Source organism: Bombina bombina, chromosome 1 (assembly GCF_027579735.1).
Source record: "Bombina bombina isolate aBomBom1 chromosome 1, aBomBom1.pri, whole genome shotgun sequence".
Lineage (NCBI taxonomy): Eukaryota > Metazoa > Chordata > Amphibia > Anura > Bombinatoridae > Bombina > Bombina bombina.
In genome coordinates, this window is record NC_069499.1 from 1,098,213,532 (window position 1) to 1,098,235,767 (window position 22,236).

General features: G+C 38.1%; 1 protein-coding gene across 1 annotated transcript in view; it reads right to left on the bottom strand.

Moving 5' to 3' along the window:
- The window catches only part of LOC128642623 (fer-1-like protein 4), a 210,947-nt gene extending 189,014 nt beyond the window's left edge, over window positions 1-21,933 (bottom strand). Inside the window, exons 1-3 of the mRNA XM_053695431.1 lie at window positions 21,865-21,933; window positions 21,206-21,290; window positions 11,361-11,520 (exon numbers count right to left, since the gene is read on the bottom strand). Of these exons, the coding sequence (XP_053551406.1) occupies window positions 11,361-11,520; window positions 21,206-21,263 (218 nt within the window). The 5' untranslated portion in view covers window positions 21,264-21,290; window positions 21,865-21,933. The remainder of the gene's footprint in view (window positions 1-11,360; window positions 11,521-21,205; window positions 21,291-21,864) is intronic.
- Between the last annotated feature and the right edge of the window lie 303 nt (window positions 21,934-22,236).

A 22,236-nucleotide genomic window follows, 5' to 3' on the forward strand; every position in this document is an offset into this window, starting at 1 on the left:
CCTAACCAGGTATCACCGATCCGTCCTGGCTCCAAAATCTTCATCCAAGCCCAAGCGGGGCTAGACATCCATCATCCGCCGGCTGAAGAAGTCCAGAAGAGGGTCCAAAGTCTTCATCCTATCTGGGAAGAAGAGTAGATCCGGACCGGCAACCATCTTCTTCAAAGCGGCATCTTCTATCTTCATCCGATGAGGACCGGCTCCATCTTGAAGACCTCCATCGCAGATCCATCCTTCTTCTCCGACGACTAGACGACGAATGACGGTTCCTTTAAATGACGTCATCCAGGGATGGCGTCCCTCGAATTCCCGATTGGCTGATAGGATTCTATCAGCCAATCGGAATTAAAGTAGGAATATTCTGATTGGCTGATGGAATCAGCCAATCAGAATCAAGTTCAATCCGATTGGCTGATCCAATCAGCCAATCAGATTGAGCTCGCATTCTATTGGCTGATCGGAACAGCCAATAGAATGCAAGCTCAATCTGATTGGCTGATTGAATCAGCCAATTGGATTGAACTTGATTCTGATTGGCTGATTCCATCAGCCAATCAGAATATTCCTACCTTAATTCCGACTGGCTGATAGAATATTATCAGCCAATCGGAATTCGAGGGACGCCATCTTGGATGGCGTCATTTAAAGGAACCGTCATTCGTCGTTCAGTCGTCGGCCAGGATGGATGTTCTGCGTCGGAGGTCTTCAGGATGCTGCCGCTCCGCTCCGGATGGATGACGATAGAAGATCCCGCTTGGATGAAGACTTCAATCGGATGGAAGACCTCTTCTGCCCCGCTTGGATGAAGACTTCAATCGGATGGAAGACCTCTTCTTGCTCCGCTTGGATGAAGAATTTGGCTCGGCTGGGTGAAGACTACTCAAGGTAGGGAGATCTTCAGGGGCTTAGTGTTAGGTTTATTTAAGGGGGGTTTGGGTTAGATTAGGGGTATGTGGGTGATGGGTTGCAATGTTGGGGGGGTATTGTATGTTTTTTTTTACAGGCAAAAGAGCTGAACTTCTTGGGGCATGCCCCGCAAAGGTACCTGGTTAAAATAAATACAAAGTTACCTGTAAAATAAATATAAATCCTAAAATAGCTATAATATCATTATAATTTATATTGTAGCTATATTAGGATTTATTTTACAGGTAAGTATTTAGCTTTAAATAGGAATAATTTATTTAAGAAGAGTTAATTAATTTCGTTAGATTTAAATTATATTTAACTTAGGGGGGTGTTAGGGTTAGGGTTAGACTTAGCTTTAGGGGTTAATACATTTATTAGAATAGCGGTGAGCTCCAGTCGGCAGATTAGGGGTTAATGTTTGAAGTTAGGTGTTGGCGATGTTAGGGAGGGCAGATTAGGGGTTAATACTATTTATTATAGGTTAGTGAGGCGGATTAGGGGTTAATAACTTTATTATAATAGCGGTGCGGTACGGTCGGCAGATTAGGGGTTAATAAGTGTAGGCAGGTGGAGGCGACGTTGTGGGGGGCAGATTAGGGGTTAATAAATATAATATAGGGGTCGGCGGTGTTAGGGGCAGCAGATTAGGGGTACATAGGGATAATGTAAGTAGCGGCAGTTTACGGAGCGGCAGATTAGGGGTTAAAAATAATATACAGGGGTCAGCGATAGCGGGGGGTGGCAGAATAGGGGTTAATAAGTGTAAGGGTTAGTGGTGTTTAGACTCGGGGTACATGTTAGAGTGTTAGGTGCAGACGTAGGAAGTGTTTCCCCATAGCAAACAATGGGGCTGCGTTAGGATCTGAACGCGGCTTTTTGCAGGTGTTAGGTTTTTTTTCAGCTCAAACAGCCCCATTGTTTCCTATGGGGGAATCGTGCACGAGCACGTTTTTGAGGCTGGCCGCGTCCGTAAGCAACTCTGGTATCGAGAGTTGCATTTGCGTTAAATATGCTCTACGCTCCTTTTTTGGAGCCTAACGCTGACATTATATGGACTCTCAATACCAGAGTTATTTTAAAGGTGCGACCAGAAAAAAGCCAGCGTTAGCTACGCGGGTCCTTACCGACAAAACTCTAAATCTAGCCGTAAGTACCTAGTTAAAATTAATACAAATATACAGTACCTGTAAAATAAAACCTAACCTAAGTTACAATTACACCTAACACTACACTATATTTAAATAAATTAAATAAAATTAACTACAATTAATTAAAATAAAATTAACTAAAGTACAAAAAAACCCCACTAAATTACATAAAATAAAAAAATTATTACAAGAATTTTAAACTAATTACACCTAATCTAATCCCCCTAATAAAATAAAAAAAGCCCCCCATAATAATAAAAATCCCTACCCTATACTAAATTACAAATAGCCCTTAAAAGGGCTTTTTGCGGTGGCATTGCCCCAAAGTAATCAGCTCTATTACCTGTAAAAAAAAAGACAATACCCCCCTACATTAAAACCCACCACCCACACACCCATCCCTACTCTATAAACCACCCAATCCCCCTTTAATAAAACCTAACACGACCCCCATGAAGATCACCCTACTTGAGACGTCTTCACCCAACCGGGCCTAAGTCCTCAACGAAGCCGGGCGAAGTCTTCATCCAACCCGGGCAGAAGAGGTCCTCCAGGCGGGCAGAAGTCTTCCTCCAGGCGGCATCTTCTATCTTCATCCATCCGACGAGGAGCGGCTCCATCTTGACCGACGACTACCCGACGAATGACTGGTCCTTAAATGACGTCATCCAAGATGGCGTCCTTGAATTCCAATTGGCTGATAGAATTCTATCAGCCAATCGAAATTAAGGTAGGAAAAAATCCAATCAGCCAATAGGATTGAGCTTGCATTCTATTGGCTGTTCCAATCAGCCAATAGAATGCAAAGCTCAATCCTATTGGCTGATTGCATCAGCCAATAGGATTTTTCCTACCTTAATTCCGATTGGCTGATAGAATTCTATCAGCCATCGGAATTCAAGGGACGCCATCTTGGATGACGTCATTTAAAGGAATATTCATTCGTCGGGTAGTCGTCGGTCTGGATGGATGCTCTGCGTTGGATGTCTTCAAGATGGAGCCGCTCCTCGTCAGATGGAATGAAGATAGAAGATGCCGCCTGGATGAAGACTTCTGCCCATCTGGAGGACCTCTTCTGCCCGGTTGGATGAAGACTTCGCCCGGGCTTCGTTGAGGACTTAGGCCCCGGTTGGGTGAAGACGTCTCAAGGTAGGGTGATCTTCAGGGGGGTAGTGGTAGGTTTTATTAAGGGGGGATTGGGTGGGTTTTAGAGTAGGGTTGGGTGTGTGGGTGGTGGGTTGTAATTTTGGGGGGTATTGTCTTTTTTTTTTACAGGTAAAAGAGCTGATTACTTTGGGGCAATGCCCCGCAAAAAAGCCCTTTTAAGGGCTATTTGTAATTTAGTGTAGGGTAGGGATTTTTATTATTTTGGGGGGCTTTTTTATTTTATTATGGGGATTAGATTAGGTGCAATTAGTTTAAAAAGCTTGTAATTATTTTTTATTTTCTGTAATTTAGTGTATTTTTTTGTACATAGTTAATTTTAATTAATTGTAGTTAATTGTAGTTAATTTATTTTAATTTATTTAATTATAGTGTAGTGTTAGGTGTCATTGTAACAGGTTAGGTTTTATTTTACAGGTACTTTTGTATTTATTTTAGCTAGGTAGTTATTAAATAGTTAATAACTATTTACTAACTATTGTACCTAGTTAAAATAAATACAAACTTGCCTGTAAAATAAAAATAAACCCTAAAATAGCTACAATGTAACTATTAGTTATATTGTAGCTATCTTAGGGTGTATTTTACAGGTAAGTATTTAGTTTTAAATAGAAATTATTTATTTAGAGTATTTTAAATTATATTTTTATAATTAGTGGGGGGGGTTAGGGTTAGACTTAAATTTAGGGGTTAATAAATTTAATATAGTGGTGGCGATGTTGGGGGCGGGAGATTAGGGGTTAATAAATTTAATGTAGGTGGTGGCGGCGGTGGTAGGGGGTCAGATTAGGGGTTAATAAATTTAATGTAGGTGACGGCGGTGTAGGGGGTCAGATTAGGGGTTAATAAATTTAATGTAGGTGGCGGCGGTGGAGGGGGGTCAGATTAGGGGTTAATAAATTTAATGTAGGTGGCGGCGGGGTCCGTGAGCGGCGGTTTAGGGGTTAAACATTTTATTTAGTTGCAGTGGGCTCCGTGAGCGGCGGTTTAGGGGTTAATAACTTTATTTAGGTGCAGTGGGCTCTGGGACAGCGGTTATAGTGGTATAAACAGTATAGTATAATGTGGGTGCTTAGTGACAGGGTAGCAAGAAAGCTGCGAATAAGCGATGAGCAGCGAGATCGATGACTGGTTAGTTAACAACAGTCCGCTGCTCATCGCACCATACTTAGTGCGTGGCTTTTTGACAGCTTTCTTCATAATTTTGGCGAGCGTATTCAGGTCCGCGGAAGCGATGTTAGGCGATCTTTTCGAGCGTATTGGTGCCGTTGAATGCTAGAAAGTCGACGGCATGATAAATAGAGGCCATAAGATGGTATCAATCTTTTTTTTCTTTCTTTTTTCCTTTCTTGTAACTCTCTTATGGTACGTGAATAGAGTCCCTGTCAATCTGCAAAGCATTCACTGCACTCTGGTGTTTTTTTTCCTCTCTTGTAACTCTCTTATGGTACGTGAATAGAGTCCCTGTTAATCTGCAAAGCATTCACTGCACTCTGGTGTTTTTTTCCTCTCTTGTAACTCTCTTATGGTACATGAACAGAGTCCCTGTCAATCTGCAAAGCATTCACTGCACTCTGGTGTTTTTTTCCTCTCTTGTAACTCTCTTATGGTACGTGAATAGAGTCCCTGTCGATCTGCAAGCATTCACTGCACTCTGGTGTTTTTTTCCTCTCTTGTAACTCTCTTATGGTACATGAATAGAGTCCCTGTCGATCTGCAAAGCATTCACTGCACTCTGGTGTTTTTTCCTCTCTTGTAACTCTCTTATGGTATTTGAATAGAGTCCCTGTCAATCTGCAAAGCATTCACTGCACTCTGGTGTTTTTTCCTCTCTTGTAACTCTCTTATGGTATTTGAATAGAGTCCCTGTCAATCTGCAAAGCATTCACTGCACTCTGGTGTTTTTTTCCTCTCTTGTAACTCTCTTATGGTACATGAATAGAGTCCCCTGTCGATCTGCAAAGCATTCACTGCACTCTGGTGTTTTTTCCTCTCTTGTAACTCTCTTATGGTATTTGAATAGAGTCCCTGTCAATCTGCAAAGCATTCACTGCACTCTGGTGTTTTTTCCTCTCTTGTAACTCTCTTATGGTATTTGAATAGAGTCCCTGTCGATCTGCAAAGCATTCACTGCACTCTGGTGTTTTTTCTTCTCTTGTAACTCTCTTATGGTATTTGAATAGAGTCCCTGTCAATCTGCAAAGCATTCACTGCACTCTGGTGTTTTTTTCCTCTCTTGTAACTCTCTTATGGTATTTGAATAGAGTCCCTGTCAATCTGCAAAGCATTCACCTGCACTCTGGTGTTTTTTCCTCTCCTGTAACTCTCTTCTGGTACGTGTATATTTATATAGAGCAAATGATTTTAGGTTGTTAATTTAGTCCTACAATTGTTGTACTGTTATCCAATGTCTTACTTCTAATGTTTTGTTAATTGCCATGTGATGTTCAATCCTTATCAATACTTGCTATTATTCTAAAATGTATAGCTGTCTTATGCCATAGTTTTAACCTCCTCCAAATATTTTTGTCTGTTTACTTAACATCTCACCCTGACCAGACCAGAATCTAACTTTCAAATTGTCTTTGATTAGCAATCAACTAAATTTAGTGGATTCAGCTGACTGACCTGCCTCCATATATTTCACACAAGTTTGGGAGGTGCATTGCATAGGGGTGCATTGCCTGGGCAGTGTACATTTTATAAGTGAGGCATTAACAATAGAATTATACAAGAATTGAACAAGGATTGGGCAAGGAGCAAGACACAAGGCAAGTACTTTTGTAATATTATGTTGTTGTTTTTTAAATTTGTTTTTATTATTGAGGATACAACAAAATAACACACAATCCACAAATACATCCATTTGTCTTGACATTGGTAGGCAGATTTACAAGGCACAGTAACACAGTGAGTATGAGCAAATATAACATATATCTTTCACATGTCAAAGGTGAGGCAGTCTTACCGGATAGATGCATTATGGATCTGTTGATTATAACTTATAACATGCCACTTTAAACCTGTTAGCTTGCACGTATCCCTCAATATTTTATATTATTTTCAACGAACAACCATTCTAACTCTAAACACTAACCTAACAAATTCTAACTACCCTAAAGATGGAATGCCTATGCCCTAACTACCTCCCCTTGGATCTAAGGTATAGAGGGTGCACAAAAGCGTGTACAATGTGTCTATGTGTGCGGGGGTGAGGAGCGGGGAAACAGAGAGAGAGTAATATTATGTTTTATGTACCTCATTGTTCCTTATGCAACTGCTACTGTAATATTGTGTCTTATGTGTTTAATTGGTTCCCACTTTTGTAAAAATGCTCAATATATTCACATTCCTTTTTGCTGCCCTCTTGTCTCTATAATAAAATACATTATTCAATTACTCCCTCTCCACCTGCATTGTTTATTAGCCCATCTCTCTTAAACTCACCTTACTTTTGAAACTTTACCTATTCTAAACACTCTTTCTCCCCCTGCACCTCATCTCAAAAACAATCTCATTACTGCAAATCTGTATCTCTCTCATGTCATCTTGCTTTTACTAACTGCTGGTGACATCTCCCCTAATCCTGGTCTCCAGTCAACTGCCTAGCCGTTCACATCATGTGGTAACGTCCCATAGACTCAGAAAACAAAACTCTGCCAACCTTACTCACATTCCTCTTGCATCAAAAGCCACTACCCCTTTCACTTGTGCACTCTGGAACTCTAGCTCTGTTTGCAACAAGCTCAATTTTATACTTGACCTCTTTATTTCTTGCTCCCTCAACCTTCTTGCCCTAACAGAAACCTGGCTCTCCCCTAGACACAGCAGCCACTGCTGCTCTGTCACATGGGGGTCTCCGCTTCAGCCACACTCCTAGGTCTGGAAATAGACAAGGAGGTGGTGTTGGTATTTTACTTTCCTCTCGTTGCACCTTTCAAGAAATACATCCCATCTCTTCCCTCACATTTTTCTCATTTGAAACCCACATGATTCGCTTATTCTCTCCTCTCTCTATACGTGTTGCAGTCATATACCGACCCCCTGGCTCCTCAACTCAATTTCTAGATCACTTGGCTGCCTGGCTACCTTATTTCCTTTCTTCAGACACCCCTGTCCTCATTCTTGGAGACTTCAACATCCCTCTTGACAATCCCACTGCCTCTTCTGCAAAACAACTTCTGCAACTCACTTCCTCTTTCGGTTTGTCACAATGGACTGATTCTCCCACTCACACAGACGGTCACTCCCTTGACCTGATCTTTAGCTTTCAATGCACTCTCTCAAACTTCACAAACTCCCCTTTTCCTCTTTCTGACCACCATCTCCTTGCTTACAACATATCATCCCTCCCTACAACTCTCCCTCCTTCTACTCCTCACACCAAACTCACAGAAGCATTATGTCATTAGATCAGCAACAGCTTGCTAATTCCCTCGAACCTCTCCTCTCATCCTTCTCCTCCTTTTCCTGCCCTGACTAATCTATCTGCCACTATAATTCCACCCTTACATCCGCCCTTGACAATCTGGCCCCTCTTACCATAGCTCGGAAATCACACACTCATCCTCAGCCTTGGCATACTCCTCTTACACAGTACCTACGCAGATGTTCCTGTACTGCTGAGCGCCGGCACTGGAGAAAATCTCGGAGTTCAGCTGATCTTGAACTTCTATTATTCTGCCCTTAATCTCCTTAAGCAACACTACTTCTCTACTCTTATCTCTAATCTTTCTTCAAACCCAAAACGTCTGTTCTCCACTTTCAATACTCTTCTCCGCCCTCCCACCACATCCTAATACAACTTCTCTGTCAGCTCAAGACTTTGCCAGCCACTTCATTTACAATTCGACTCCATCAGAAACTAAATCAGCTCTCAACATAATTCCATTCTCTCACCCCTCAAATGCTCTCATCAACCACAACCCACATAATCTTAAACTTTAGCTCATTCTCCGCTGTTACTGAGGAAGAAGTTTCAGCACTTATACTGCGCTCTCACCTCACTACCTGTCCCCAATAACCCTATTCGCTCACAGCTACTCCTCTCCCTCTCTGCTACCATTATCCCTATATTCACACACATTTTCAACCTCTCCCTCAGCACCGGTATATTTCCCTCATCTCTGAAACATGCACTAGTCACACCTTTCCTCAAAAATCCTTCCCTTGATCCTACCTCCCCATCCAACTACCACCCTATTTCCCTCCTCCCTCTTGCCTCAAAGCTTCTTGAAAAACTAGTATATGCACACTTATCCCATTTCCTTACATCAAACTCCCTCCTTGACCCACTGCAATCTGGATTTCATCCCCATCACTCCACAGAGACAGCAATTGTTAAGGTTACCAACAACCCTACAGCAAAACCAAAAGGCCACTTTTCTCTGCTTATCCTCCTTGATCTGTCCACAGCCTTTGACACTGTTGACCACCCTCTTTTGCTCCAAACCCTCCAATCTTTTGGCATCTGTGACACAGCCCTCTCGTGGCTCTCTTCCTACCTGTCAAACCGTACCTTTAGTGTAGCCTTCTCTGGAACCTCCTCTGCCCCGTCACCACTTTCTGTCGGAGTACCACAAGGCTCTGTCCTCGGTTCCCTTCTCTTCTCAATCTACACGTCATCATTAGGTTCCCTAATAAAGTCCCACGGTTTCCAATATCATTTGTATCCCGACAATACCCAAATCTAATTCTCTGCACCAGACCTATCTCCTTCCTTGCTAACCCGTGTCACTAACTGTCTCTCATATCTCTTCATGGATGTCCTCTCACTACCTCAAGCTAAATCTCTCCAAAACTGAGCTCCTTATTTTCCCCCCTTCTTCCAAAATCTCCATCCCCAATCTCTCTATAACTGTTGACAACTCCATCATTACCCGAGCCCGATGTCTCGGGGTCACATTTGACTCAGATCTTTCTTTCACTCCTCACATTCAGTCCTTGGCTAAAGCCAGCCACTTCCACCTTAAAACATCTCTAAAATTAGACACTTACACAAGACACAACTAAGATTTTATTCCACTCTCTCATCCTTTCCCGCCTCAATTACTGCAATTCTGTCCTCTCTGGTCTCCCCACCTGCTGCCTAGCTCCTTTACAATCCATAATGAATGCCTCTGCCAGGCTCATCTTCCTTACACGTCACTCTTCATCTGCTGCACCTCTCTGCCAATCCCTTCACTGGCTTCCACTTGCCTCTAGGATCAAACACAAAATTCTCACTCTGACATACAAAGCCCTCAACTGCACTGCTCCCCCCTATATCTCAGACCTTGTCTCCAGATACTCTCCCTCCCGTCCTCTTCGCTCTGCTCATGACCTCCTACTCTCTCCTCCTCTCTTGTTACCTCATCACACTCCCGTTTACAGGACTTCTCCAAACTGACTCCCATCTTGTGGAACTCTCTGCCTCGCTCCAGAAGACTCTTACCTAGTTTTGAAAGCTTCAAGCGCTCCCTAAAGACTCTACTGTTCAGGGATGCATACAACCTATGCTAACCTTTCTTTATACCAGTTCCTCTCCTCCACCTCTATCTTCTAAACCCCCTTAGCATGTAAGCCTAAGAGTCCAGCTGTTTGTAGATCACCTTCTTAAGAGCTGACTACAACAGTGCAACTCTTGGCAGGGCCCCTACCCATTTGATCCATATAATTGTTTTGTTGTACTCCGCATTTGTTTATAGCGCTGCGGAATCTGTTGGCACTCTACAAATAACCAATAATAATAATAATCAATCAAAATAAAGTCTACTGGGAAGTGAAGTGATCTAAATAATCCCTTCATGCGATAGTAGAGAAGTCTCCCTATAAAAATACCCGATGGAAGTGATAGGAGCATCACTCCAGAACTTAAGATGTGTTTCATATAAGCCATAGAGTAAACCTTGAATGGGATGAATAGGCGACGGGTGAGTGACCACTAGAGGTTGATGGCAAAGTTTAAAAAATATTGAGTAATTTTTATTGAGTATCTTTTAACAGAACAAAAAAATGCATACAATCAGAACTGAATGCAATGTTAATTCTACAGTAGTTTCAGTTGGCATAGTTTAAAAATCTCAAATGCCAAGTTATTTCATTGTACATAAAGAGATCTGTTTTAAAATTAGAGTTTAAATTATTGCGAAAACTACTACTAAGTTATAAGATTTTTTAAAACATATCTCCAACCAAGGATAACCATTCTGTTTTTAGTAGCTAGAGAATTAACTTTTGTATTCAGAAAAATGGAGTAGCTATTGTTTACCCAGATTTACAATTTTTTGTTCACCGAAATGATCTCGATTAAGTTGCAAAAGTTAATCTATAAATCAATAAAAATGCCAAGTTATTTCATTGTACATAAAGAGATCTGTTTTAAAATTTGAGTTTAAATTATTGTGAAAACTACTACTAAGTTATAAGCTTTTTAAAACATATCTCCAACCAAGGATAACCATTCTGTTTTTAGTAGCTAGAGAATTAACTTTTGTATTCAGAAAAATGGAGTAGCTATTGTTTACCCAGATTTACAATTTTTTGTTCACCGAAATGATCTCGATTAAGTTGCAAAAGTTCATCTATAAATCAATAAATATCCGTCCATGGTTACTTTCAACCATATAATAAACTGTATTTTACACTTGTTTTTTACACCTTAAAAACAACCAAGTCTGATTGGCAATAATCAAAAAGATTGCACTATTAAATAATAAGTAAGGTCTAATTTGGTGCTGAGTATAACATTATACATTTGGTTAAAGATCTATATAAAGAAAAACGAATGAAGTACCTTTGGTATAATTGCTATTCCAACTGAAAAGTGTACAGATTTTATGTATAAAATTCCCTGTCTATAATTTTGGCAAAATATATATTCAGAAGGAAATCTATCCATTTATTAGATAACCGTGAAGGTGTGATGTGATTCTGAGTGACCATAAAACTTTTATAGCAATATATAAGATTAGACTGTAAGAGAACTGGGTCATCTAATCCTTCTGTGCCAGTCTGCCTGCTTTGTATTGTGTTTTATGTTTATTTATTGTACCCCCTGTATATGGCTGCAGAATCTGTTGGCACATTGCTAACAAAGATGATAATTTATTAGATAATTATAGCTAATTCCATCTATGGTCGGAATATCAAATTACCTACTTTTCTATATCTTCATTCTGCCCGCTGGTGGTAGAAGGAGGAGCTGTCATAGGGTCTCCCCTTGAAAGCACTGATAAATTGCACTTCACAAAGCCTTTTATTCCAGCTCTGGTATCCTTGGGGTCAGTTATAACTGCCCATTTCTGAAGAAATCTGTGGTCTGCCAAAACAAAAACATAAAACAGGTTTATTATGCACAGTAACAAAGAGAAGAGAACATTTAAATCTAGGGCTGTCCTACTTGATTAGAGAAGTTTATGTTTTACTGATCACCTCATGACTATTTAAATACTGAAACACTTACTGAAATGTGATGCATCCTATGTGATCTGGAGTTGCCCACACAAAAATTTGTGAGCAGATCACTCACATTAGCAGCTGCAGGTAAATCTGGGTGCACTTTTCTCCTGTTTGTGTAAACCTTTAGCAATGGTTAAAAAGACACTAACTCGCCGGATACAGCTACAGTAGCAGGGTTACTACTTACTGTTGTTTTCTTCCTGTGCCTGTAGCTCTCTTTAAAGCTGGTCTCTAATTGTATCTATTTCAGGTACTAGTGTGTGATGCTCCACATCTTCATACTGAATGCAGGTATCTTGAAGCTCAGGTATTCATGCTCAGTTAAAGATCAATAAAGTTTAAGCTTTTTGACAGCTTTAATGCACAGTTTGGACAAAGTAAGCTGAACAAATGCCAATGGGACATAAGATGAACAGTTCAGCAGGGAATTCACACTGACGCTTCTCATATAGAGGCCTTCTCCGTGTCAGGCAGGTAAAAAACACACATGCGTTTCCCAGTGTTTCCTGTATTCTGGATACCGTAGTACCTTCACCCCGTGTCACTCATAAGCACTGCTCACCACTCTCCGGTCTTGTCTGTCAACATCTTAAATACGCATAGGGAGAATGCCGAATTTTGCTTCTGGGTAGAGGATATTCAAACATACATCGATTAATTGTGCCTGAGGAAGCCCTTAGTGACATAGGGTGAAACACATGTAGCGGTTGATATTCGGCTTGAGCCGACTTCCATGCTGTTTGGAATTACAGCGTTTGAATATCCTCTACCCAGAAGCAAAATTTGTCATTCTCCCTAAGCGTTTTTAAGATGTTGACAGACAAGACCGGAGAGCGGTGAAGGTACTATGGTATCCAGAATACAGGTAACACTGGGAAACGCATGTGTGTTTTTTACCTGCCTGGGGTATTTGAATTTCTAACTGATGTCTTTTTCAAAGAATTTTTACTTTGGAACTGTTTTCTAATTAGTGAAATCACGGATTATTTTTTTGATTATTGGGGATCCCTAATTGCTTGTTTGGGTAACGAATGCAGTGCATATGCTATTTACCTTAGACCATTTATAATGTGGTTTTATTTATTTTTTGCACATTGGTTGACATTATAATAAATTAGTGTGTTATATATCTGACATCCGTGAATGTGGTGTTTTTTGAGACTCTGGCAGCTCTTATCTATACATTTATGTAAGGCTTTATACGGGGTTGCTGGATAAGGTTTACTAATTGTGCTCTTTTTCTTTTTATATATATTTTTTTAAACCGCCGTGCACCTGGGTACCCATCTTGACATTTGAGTACAGGGGGTCCTGGACCGTAGTCATTATTTCCATTGTTAGCTGGTACAAACTTTGTGAAATAATATATATAAAATTTATTTTTATAAAATCTTATTTATTTTTATAAAAACAGCAAAAATGTAAACCTGCATTTTTAGTGCTAACCTGTTACCTGTAGTACACAATACAGCTCTGAAAATCCACTTACATCACTTATCTGTGAATTTAGCAACTTCACCGGGACAAGAATACATGCGCACAAACAGGGCAGAGATCATTTAAACAAAATATATCTGCACTGCTTCTTTAGAGTGGTATTTTAGCAATTGTGATATAAAAATAATATGTCCACCCAAAAAAATCATGCTTTGAGCACCAAATATACATATGGTTGTGCACTTGCTTTTTATATATAAAGAGAGAATGTCTCAGATTTTATATATGTTAAAAGAGGAAATCATTGCAAACCTCAATATCTGTGCCTTATATTTGGCATATTTTACTTGATTTCAGACAAATTATTTTCTGGACTATTTATTCTCATAATAAACAATGGAATTCAAAATGGTAGTCTCAGAACACTCAAGTACTGCATTATTTCTATTCCTGCTATGTAAAAACTCATATATTTGAGTGTTTAACATGTAAGTAAATTTAAGTTTTTGCCGCCCCCCCCCCCTCTTGTTCTCAGATTTCTATTGGATAATATGGAGTAGTTAGCCATTAATTGTGTTACATTTACTTTTGAAATCACAATTATTTTGTAAATTGGAATCTCATTGGACATTTGTTGTATATAAATATAGCTGGAAAACAAACAATTATATATTTAACACTCATATGAAATCATTATTGGTTCTTTGAATATTATGATAATCCTATTCAGGACTGAATCTCTACAACCATTTACTAATCTAAACAGAGGGTAATAGTAATAAAATAACACAACATTTCTCTTTAGAAACCATATGTTTGAAGATGGAGATTTAGGCTAAATGTTAAAGGGACAGTAAACCTTAAAAATAATGTTATATAATTCTGCACATAGTGGAGAATTATATAACATTATTTAGGTGCTATAGCTCTAAATGCGTTTTTTACCTTTTAATTTGTTAAAAATATGGCGCTTTTACAGACCCGCTCTCTGCTCTCTGCTGAGCGGGTCTGTTATATTTAGTCAGCGCATCGGGCCAGCTGTATAGTCACAGCCCGGCCCGACCGCGCCATAAGACTAAGTGCAGCTAGCTCCTGTCACAGGAGCGAGCTGCACTTAGTGCTATGGCGCGGACGGGCCGGGCTGTGACTATACAGCTGGCCCGATGCGCTGACTAAATATAACAGACCCGCTCAGCAGATAGCGGGTCTGTAAAAGCGCCATATTTTTAACAAATTAAAAGGTAAAAAACGCATTTAGAGCTATAGCACCTAAATAATGTTATATAATTCTGCACTATGTGCAGAATTATATAACATTATTTTTAAGGTTTACTGTCCCTTTAAGATATTATTTATATAAAAGTAACATAGTTGATATATACATATTATCTTGTTTTAACAGATTACTAAACCCAAATTTTTCTTTCATGGTTCAGATAGAGCATGCAATTTTAAGCAACTTTCTAATTTACTCCTATTATCAATTTTTATTTGTTCTCTTGGTATCTTTATTTGAAAAGCAGGAATGTAAGCTTAGGAGCTGGGTGTTGAACTAAAAATGGGCTGGCTCCTAAGCTTTCATTCCTACTTTTTCAAATAAAGATACCAAAAGAACAAAGAAAAAATGATACTATTAGAAAATTGCTTAAATTTACATGCTCTATCCGAATCATAAAAGAAAACAATTGGGTTTAGTATCTCTTTAAGTAAAAAGATGACAAAAAAAATCATGATATGACAAGTAATGGAGACAAATTAGTCATTTTAAGCTACTGAAGCAAATCTTTCAATGTTGGGGGTATATTTTCCTAAATATGCTTTTCCCTAAATATGCTTTTCCCAAATATGAAACTGACAGTCTGCAAAAGGAAATATACATAAACGTGACTCATGGCAAATATAAGTACAATACATATATTTAGAACTTTATATTAATACATAAAATGCCAAACCATAGCTGAGAGTGTCTTAAAGGGCCATTATACACTCATTTTTTCTTTGCATAAATGTTTTGTAGATGATCTATTTAAATCGCCAATAAAGTTTTTTGTTTTTTTAAATGTATAGATTTGCTTATTTTTAAATAACATTGCTCTGATTTTCAGACTCCTAACCAAGCCCCAAAGTTTTATGTGAATTCCGTCAGCTACCTTCTCCAGCTTGCTCCTGTTTGTGTAAAGGGTCTTTTCATATGCAAAAGAAGGGGGAGGGGGAGTGTCTGATATTTCCCACTTGCAGTGGGCTTTCCAACTGCCTTTTCAACAGAGCTGAACTGAGAGCTTCTAAGTAAGTTTTTACACAGTTTTATACTGGATTTTTAGATCAGTATCTGTGCATCTTATTCTTTATAGTAGTGTCTATTACATGTAATTATATGACAATTAGTGTATACAGGTAACCTTCAGTTTACGCCGGGGTTAGGTTCCAGAAGGAATGGTTGTAAATCGAAACCGTTGTAAATTGAAACCCAGTTTATAATGTAAGTCAATGGGAAGTGAGGGAGTTAGGTTCCAGGCCCCTCTCAAAATTGTCATAAGTAACACCTAATACATTATTTTTAAGCTTTGAAATGAAGACTTTAAATGCTAAACAGCATTATAAACCTAATAAAATAATCACACAACACAGACTTCACTTGCATTTTTCTGCAAACAGTTATTTCTATGCATTCCAATCTGGACTGATTTATAGACAGGAAGCTCTTGTTCCTTTGAAATCTGCTAGATAGCTCAGGTCTGGTTAAACTGATTAATTTCAGCTTGCTTGGCTTTGTTGCAACACAAGCAGACATCTCCACCTACTGGCTATTTTAATAAATGCACTGCTTCTCAATGCTTTTCAAAAGCAGTCACATGACTGGAATAAAAGGTTGTTATTCTGAAACGGTGTAAATTGAACCGTTGTAAAACGAGGGCCATCTGTACTGTATAAAAACATACTTACCAAAAGACACCCTTCCACATATAGCAGATAGCCAAACCAGTACTGAAACGGTTATCAGTAGAGGTAATGGTATATGAGAGTATATCGTCGATCTGAATAAGGGAGGTAGGAAATTAATCTCTATGACCGATAACAGAGAACCTATGAAATAGATCTCCCGTGAGGAAAACCATTGCATTCAATAGGTGATACTCCCTTCACATCCCTCTGACATTCACTGTACTCTGAGAGGAATCGGGCTTCAAAATGCTGAGAAGTGCATATCAACGTAGAAATCTAGGCATTATAGGCATTTTGAGGTTTAGGAAACTTTGCCCCTCCTGGTAGGATTGTATATCCTATACGTCACTAGCTCATGGGCTCTTGCCAATTACATGAAAGAAATAGGTATTATGCCATAAGTTCACTCCATGATCACCCTTGATCAATCAAACAAACACACTGTTAATATTTATAAAGGCTTAAAGGGACTTCAACCCAAAAATATTTCTTTTGTGATTCAGACAGAGCATACAATTTGAAAACAACTTTCCAAATTACTTCTATTATCACATTTTCTTTGTTTTCTTCGTAGCCTTTGTTGAAAAGCAGGGATATAAGCTCAGAAGCGTACACATGTCTCCAGCACTTTCACTATATGACAGCAGTTTTGCTGGAGAGTTTAATCTAATTCCTCAATCCCTCTTAGATCCTCTATACCAAGGGAAAGTTAAGTATAGATCCTTTAAACAAGAAACAAAGCGCCAGAGCTCGCGGTCACATTGCGAGCTAGCATAGTGTTCACGAGAGCCGTATATATTTATGTGTTAATATGTGTATATATGCATATATATTTACATTGCGGACTATGGAAACACACAGTTCCCTTAGACCGCAATGTAAAGGCACTTTTCAGTGCTGATTTTTTTTCTAACACCCCACTCCCACCAATTTTAACCCCAAAATAATGCCCAGCGCAGTAATTTTATTAAAAAATAAAGATGCTGTCATCTTTATTTTTTTTAATAGACTACACTAGACAGTATTTTGAAGCCATTTGGGGCAGATTTATAAAATTAACCAGAGATCTAATCTCTGGTTGATTTTATAAGCGTTAATTGCTACCGCGAGCTTGCGGTAGCAATAACCAGCCACTTGTAATGACTGGTTAATTATCTCGCTCCCGCAAATGGGAAAATTTGCCCGTTTGCGGGAGCGTGATAATTTAGTGCTCCACTTGTAATCTAGCCCAAAATTAATTAAAACTTTTAGAATTGTTTTGAATCTAAACGACATATAGAGATTACTAAACCTGGATGTTAAAGGGTTCACTTGTGAATCTAAATCCTTTCTAGAATTGATTACTTTTTAGTGAACAAGAAATCGATTGTGTGATATTAAAGCAGATATTACACCAATTATTATATCAGATTATGTGCCAGTTACTTTATGTATCCCTTTAAATTTTATTAGAAATAGCCCCTCTTCTTTTATTTTTCCCAAGTATCTATATTCTAATGTAAAATTCAGGAGTTGGCTTTTAGAAAAGTGGAAAGAATATGTGCATCATAATGAAAACTCAGTACACAATCATGAAGTATATTGGGAGGCATCTAAAGCAGTTTTAAGGGGAAAAATAAAAGCATATTTTAAACCTAAAAAAAATAAAAATGCTTGAAATTTACAACTCTCTAATCAGCTAAACAACTCATATAATGCATATTTAAGGGACTCTTCTATACGGAATTGGGAGCTTTATATGCAAACTAAAAAAGAAACAGAAGCTTTCTTGTTATAGAATTTCTTCCATAGGTGCATTAAGATCAAGTGCTATGTTATATTGTTATGGGGGAAGATGGGTAAATGTTTATCAACCCTGATTAAACAATCTAGAGATTCCAATATTATTGACGCAATATAGGGAAAAGATACAATATTTATATCAGATTACTATAAGATAGACATCCTCAAACTTGGCCCTCCAGAGGTTTTGGAACTACATTTCCCATGATGCTCAGCCAGCATATCAGCTGGCTGAGCATCATGAGAAATGTAGTTCCAAAACCTCTGGAGGGCCAAGTTTGAGGATGTCTGCTATAAGCAAATATGTTCTCCTAGGTAAATAACGTTTTCACTGATGGTTGTATCCTTCCTCATGCAACACCTGAGGATTTATGTAAATGAAATTAACCCATTACTAAGGAGGAAATAGTCAAGGCCATTAAACTAGTAGTGTGTAATTAAGCAGCAGGCCCAGATTCATTGCCTGCTGGATATTATAAGATCCTAGCCAATGGTATAGTAGTTCCAATTCATCATTTAAATAACTTATTTTATACAAGGTACAGAGATGAACAAAACATTTACTAGATCTTTTATTACATTAATTCTTAAAAAGTGCAAAAATCCATAAAATGTAGAAGCTTATTGTCCTATATCTCTCTTGAATACGGACTATAAATTATTGCCTAGAATTACTGCTGCGAGATTGCAGTTAGTGATACCAGATCTAATTCACAGTGACCAGACTGGTTTCATGAAGGGAAGAACCTCATTTACAAATCAGTTCTTAGAATTAAAAAATATATAATTTACATTGCTAAATGAAAGGGGGGCAAAAAAATAACGAAAATATATTGCAAAGTTGTTTTACTACATATAACTAAACAGTTTATATTAAAAGTTTATATTACAATCTCAAGGTGTTTACATTCACTTTAGTTTATTAGGAATAAACACTAAGATCACAAGTTGTGTGCTAAACCCGGTGCGTAAATAACGCAAAAAATAGCTGATTTGAACAGCATTGGATTTAAGCAGCTCTCATCCTATTGGCTTATTTGAATATTGTGGTGCCGCCCTGGAAGAAGATCTTTGCCGCCTGGACTTCCGGACCTCAGGAACGGTGAGTACATTTTCTTGGGTTAGGGTTTTTTTGGGTGGTTTTTTTTTTAGATTATGGCATTTTTTTATTTTAATGGGCACAACAAAGCTGATTGCCCTTTTAAGGGCAATGGGGAGTTTAGGTTTTTTTTAGACTTTGTTTTTTTTGGGGGGGGGGGTTGGTTAGGTGGGGGGTTTACTTTTAGGGAGGACTTTGTAATTGTTGTAGGTAAAAGAGCTGTTTAACTTATGGCAATGCCCTACAAAAGCCCCTTTTAAAGGCTATTGGTAGTTTATTGATAGTTTAGGGGGTGTTTTTATTTTGGGGTGTTGTTTTTGTTTTTATAGGGCTATTAGAATAGGTTTAATTTTTATTATTTTGGATAATTTTGTTTATTATTTTTTGTAATCTTAGATTATTTTTAATTTTCGTAATTTTAGTGTTTGTTTTTTGTAATGTTAGGTTTTTTAAAAAAATTTCGTAGTGTTTGGATTTTTTAATATTGTAATTCAGGTTTTTTTATTTTAATTTTATTTTTTAAAATAGTAATGTTAGGATTATTTATAGTTTAATCTTAGGTTGTTTTTTTCACAAGTAATTTTTATTTATTTTAAGACAGTTATATTGTAAGTTTAATTTAAAGTTAGGGGTGTTACGAGAAAATGCAAGGTTCTACATTTTGGAAGTAAAAATAAGCAGGCAATGTATTATTTAAATGGGACAAGATTTATCTAAACAGAGGAGGAAGGGATTTGAGAGTAGTAATAGATAACAAGCTAAAGATGGGTGCACAATGCAGGGCAGCGGCTACAAAGGCTAATAAGATACTAGCATGTATTAAAAGAGGCATTGATTCAAGGGAAGAAAGCATAATTCTGTCACTATATAAATCCCTGGTAAGACCTCACCTTGAGTATGGAGTGCAGTTCTGGGGACTGATTGCAAAAAATAATATTGCAGAACTAGAAAAAGTTCAGAGAAGGGCCACAAATCTAATAAGGGGGTGGAGAATTTAAGCTATCAGGAGAGGCTACCCAAACTGGGTCTGTTTTCTTTAGAAAAGAGGCACTTGAGAGGTGACATGATTACTTTATATAAATATATTGAAGGCCCATATACAGAGATGGCAGAAGCTCTGTTTATTCCAAGAAAATTGTTTGTGACAAGAGGTCACAATTTAAGGTTGGAGGAAAGGAGATTTAATCTCCTGCAACGGAAACGTTTTTTCACTATAAGAGCAATAACATTCTGGAACTCATTACCAAAGGAGGTAGTGAATGCCAATACCCTAGATACATTTAAAAATTGTTTGGATACATTTCTGTCTAGAAACAAAATTCATGGATATGATTGCTAGTATTAAATGGGTCACCTTTTAATGAGATTATTTAAGATTAACTGGAGCTTTTTGTAAGTATTTTAGATTTGTATAGGTTGAACTCAATGGACTTCAGTCTTTTTTCAACCTTATCTACTATGTTACTATGTATGTATGTGTTAGGTTTAGGGGTTAATAGTTTAATTTAGTGTTTTGTGATGTGGGGGGCCGACGGCTTAGAGGTTAATAGGTTTAGTTTAGTAGTTGCGATGTGGGGAGACGGTGGTTTAGGGGTTAATAGGTTTAGTTTAGTGTTGCGATGGGGGGGGTGGCAGTTTAGGGGTTAATAGTTTTTTATAATAGTAGTAGCGATGTGGGGGACGGTGGTTTAGGGGTTAATAGATTTATTTAGTGTTGGTGCTGTGGGGGGTCGGCAGTTTAGGGGTTAATATGTTTATTTAGAGTTGGCAATGTTGGTGGACTGTGGATTAGGGGTTAATAGGTTTAATATAGTACTTGCGATGCGGGTGGATGGTGGTTTAGGGGTTAATAGTGTAGTGTATGAGTGTTAATGTACTTTCTAACATTTTTGTTATGAGTCTTTGATCGCGGAATGGATCGTGGTGGTATAAACTATAACGCTAGCGTAATAGCCCGACCAAACAACTTGTAATACAGCGCAATGAAAATTCCACACTCAAAAGTCATTTTTTGAGTGCAGAATGGAGAGTTGCGTAAAAGCTAAAATGCTAGCGGTATAGGTGTATCGCCGTTATTTGTAATATGGGAGACCTGCATATTCTGCACGCAATGGCCAATTTTTCAGCGGTATAGCCGTACCGCAACACTTGTAATCTTGCTGATTATTTGGTCATTCTTGCTCTAAGCATTCATGTGGATACATTCAATGCAACTTATTCAAGAATAACATATGAAATGTCAGTAGATTTTGACATAAATATTTAAACAATGTTCTCTCAGTACCTGGTTGGTTATACACAGTCCCTGCATCAATTTTAAATGTCCCTAGCCGTGTTCCCATAAATGAGATTTTCTTAGCATGAACAACCTAAAATGAGAGATATCTATGAGTTAATGCACAAGCACAGACATCATATTAATAGAACAGTTACAGATATGAGTTAGATGTGAACCTGACACAGAACTGGTACTTCCTATGGCACAGCAGTCCACAACAGTCCATGGTGGACAAAAACATTGAAACAATAAAACATATACATTCCCTAATTCTGAAAATGCTTTTTAAAAATAGAAGACAGAGAGGAAACAACGGTGCACACACCAGCAAAAAAGGTTTATGGCAATGTTTCTTTTGTAGAACACTACATATACACAGCTCTTGCTGGACCCTTTGAGAATAGTCTCCTTTTGCTGTTGCCAGTTAAAACCAGATGTAAATGAGATGTTGCTCTATTCTAAGCAAGCATTGTGTACAAATAATTGTAGGCTTTTATTTTTTAATTAACTAACCCTTTATAGAAATGTAAGTGATATTAACATTAAAATATTAACCCTTTATCCTTTAAACACATATCACCTGAACACAATATTCTATTTAACAAGTATGAAAAAATAACCATATTTAGAAATATTTATTGACCCCAAACCCACAGAATACTTACAGAGATCTCAATAAGTTTATTGAATACAACTTCACGTGGTTCCAGGAATTCAAACAGGAAATACTGTAAAAAATGAAAAGTTTGATATTTCATGATTTTTAATGAAGGTTTTTAAGCAGGGGATTAATGCCTGCACAGTACTGATAAGACCCTTGCATATTTGATCAGTGCTAGGGAAGAGTTGACTGTATAATGTTAAAGGGACATGAAACCCAAACATTTTCTTTCATGATTCAGATAGAGAATACAATTTCAAACAACTTTCTAATTTACTTCTATTATCTAATCTGTTTCTTTCTCTTGGAATCATTTGTTGAAGGAGCAGCAATGCACTACTGGTTTCCAACTGAACACATGGGTGAGCCAATCACA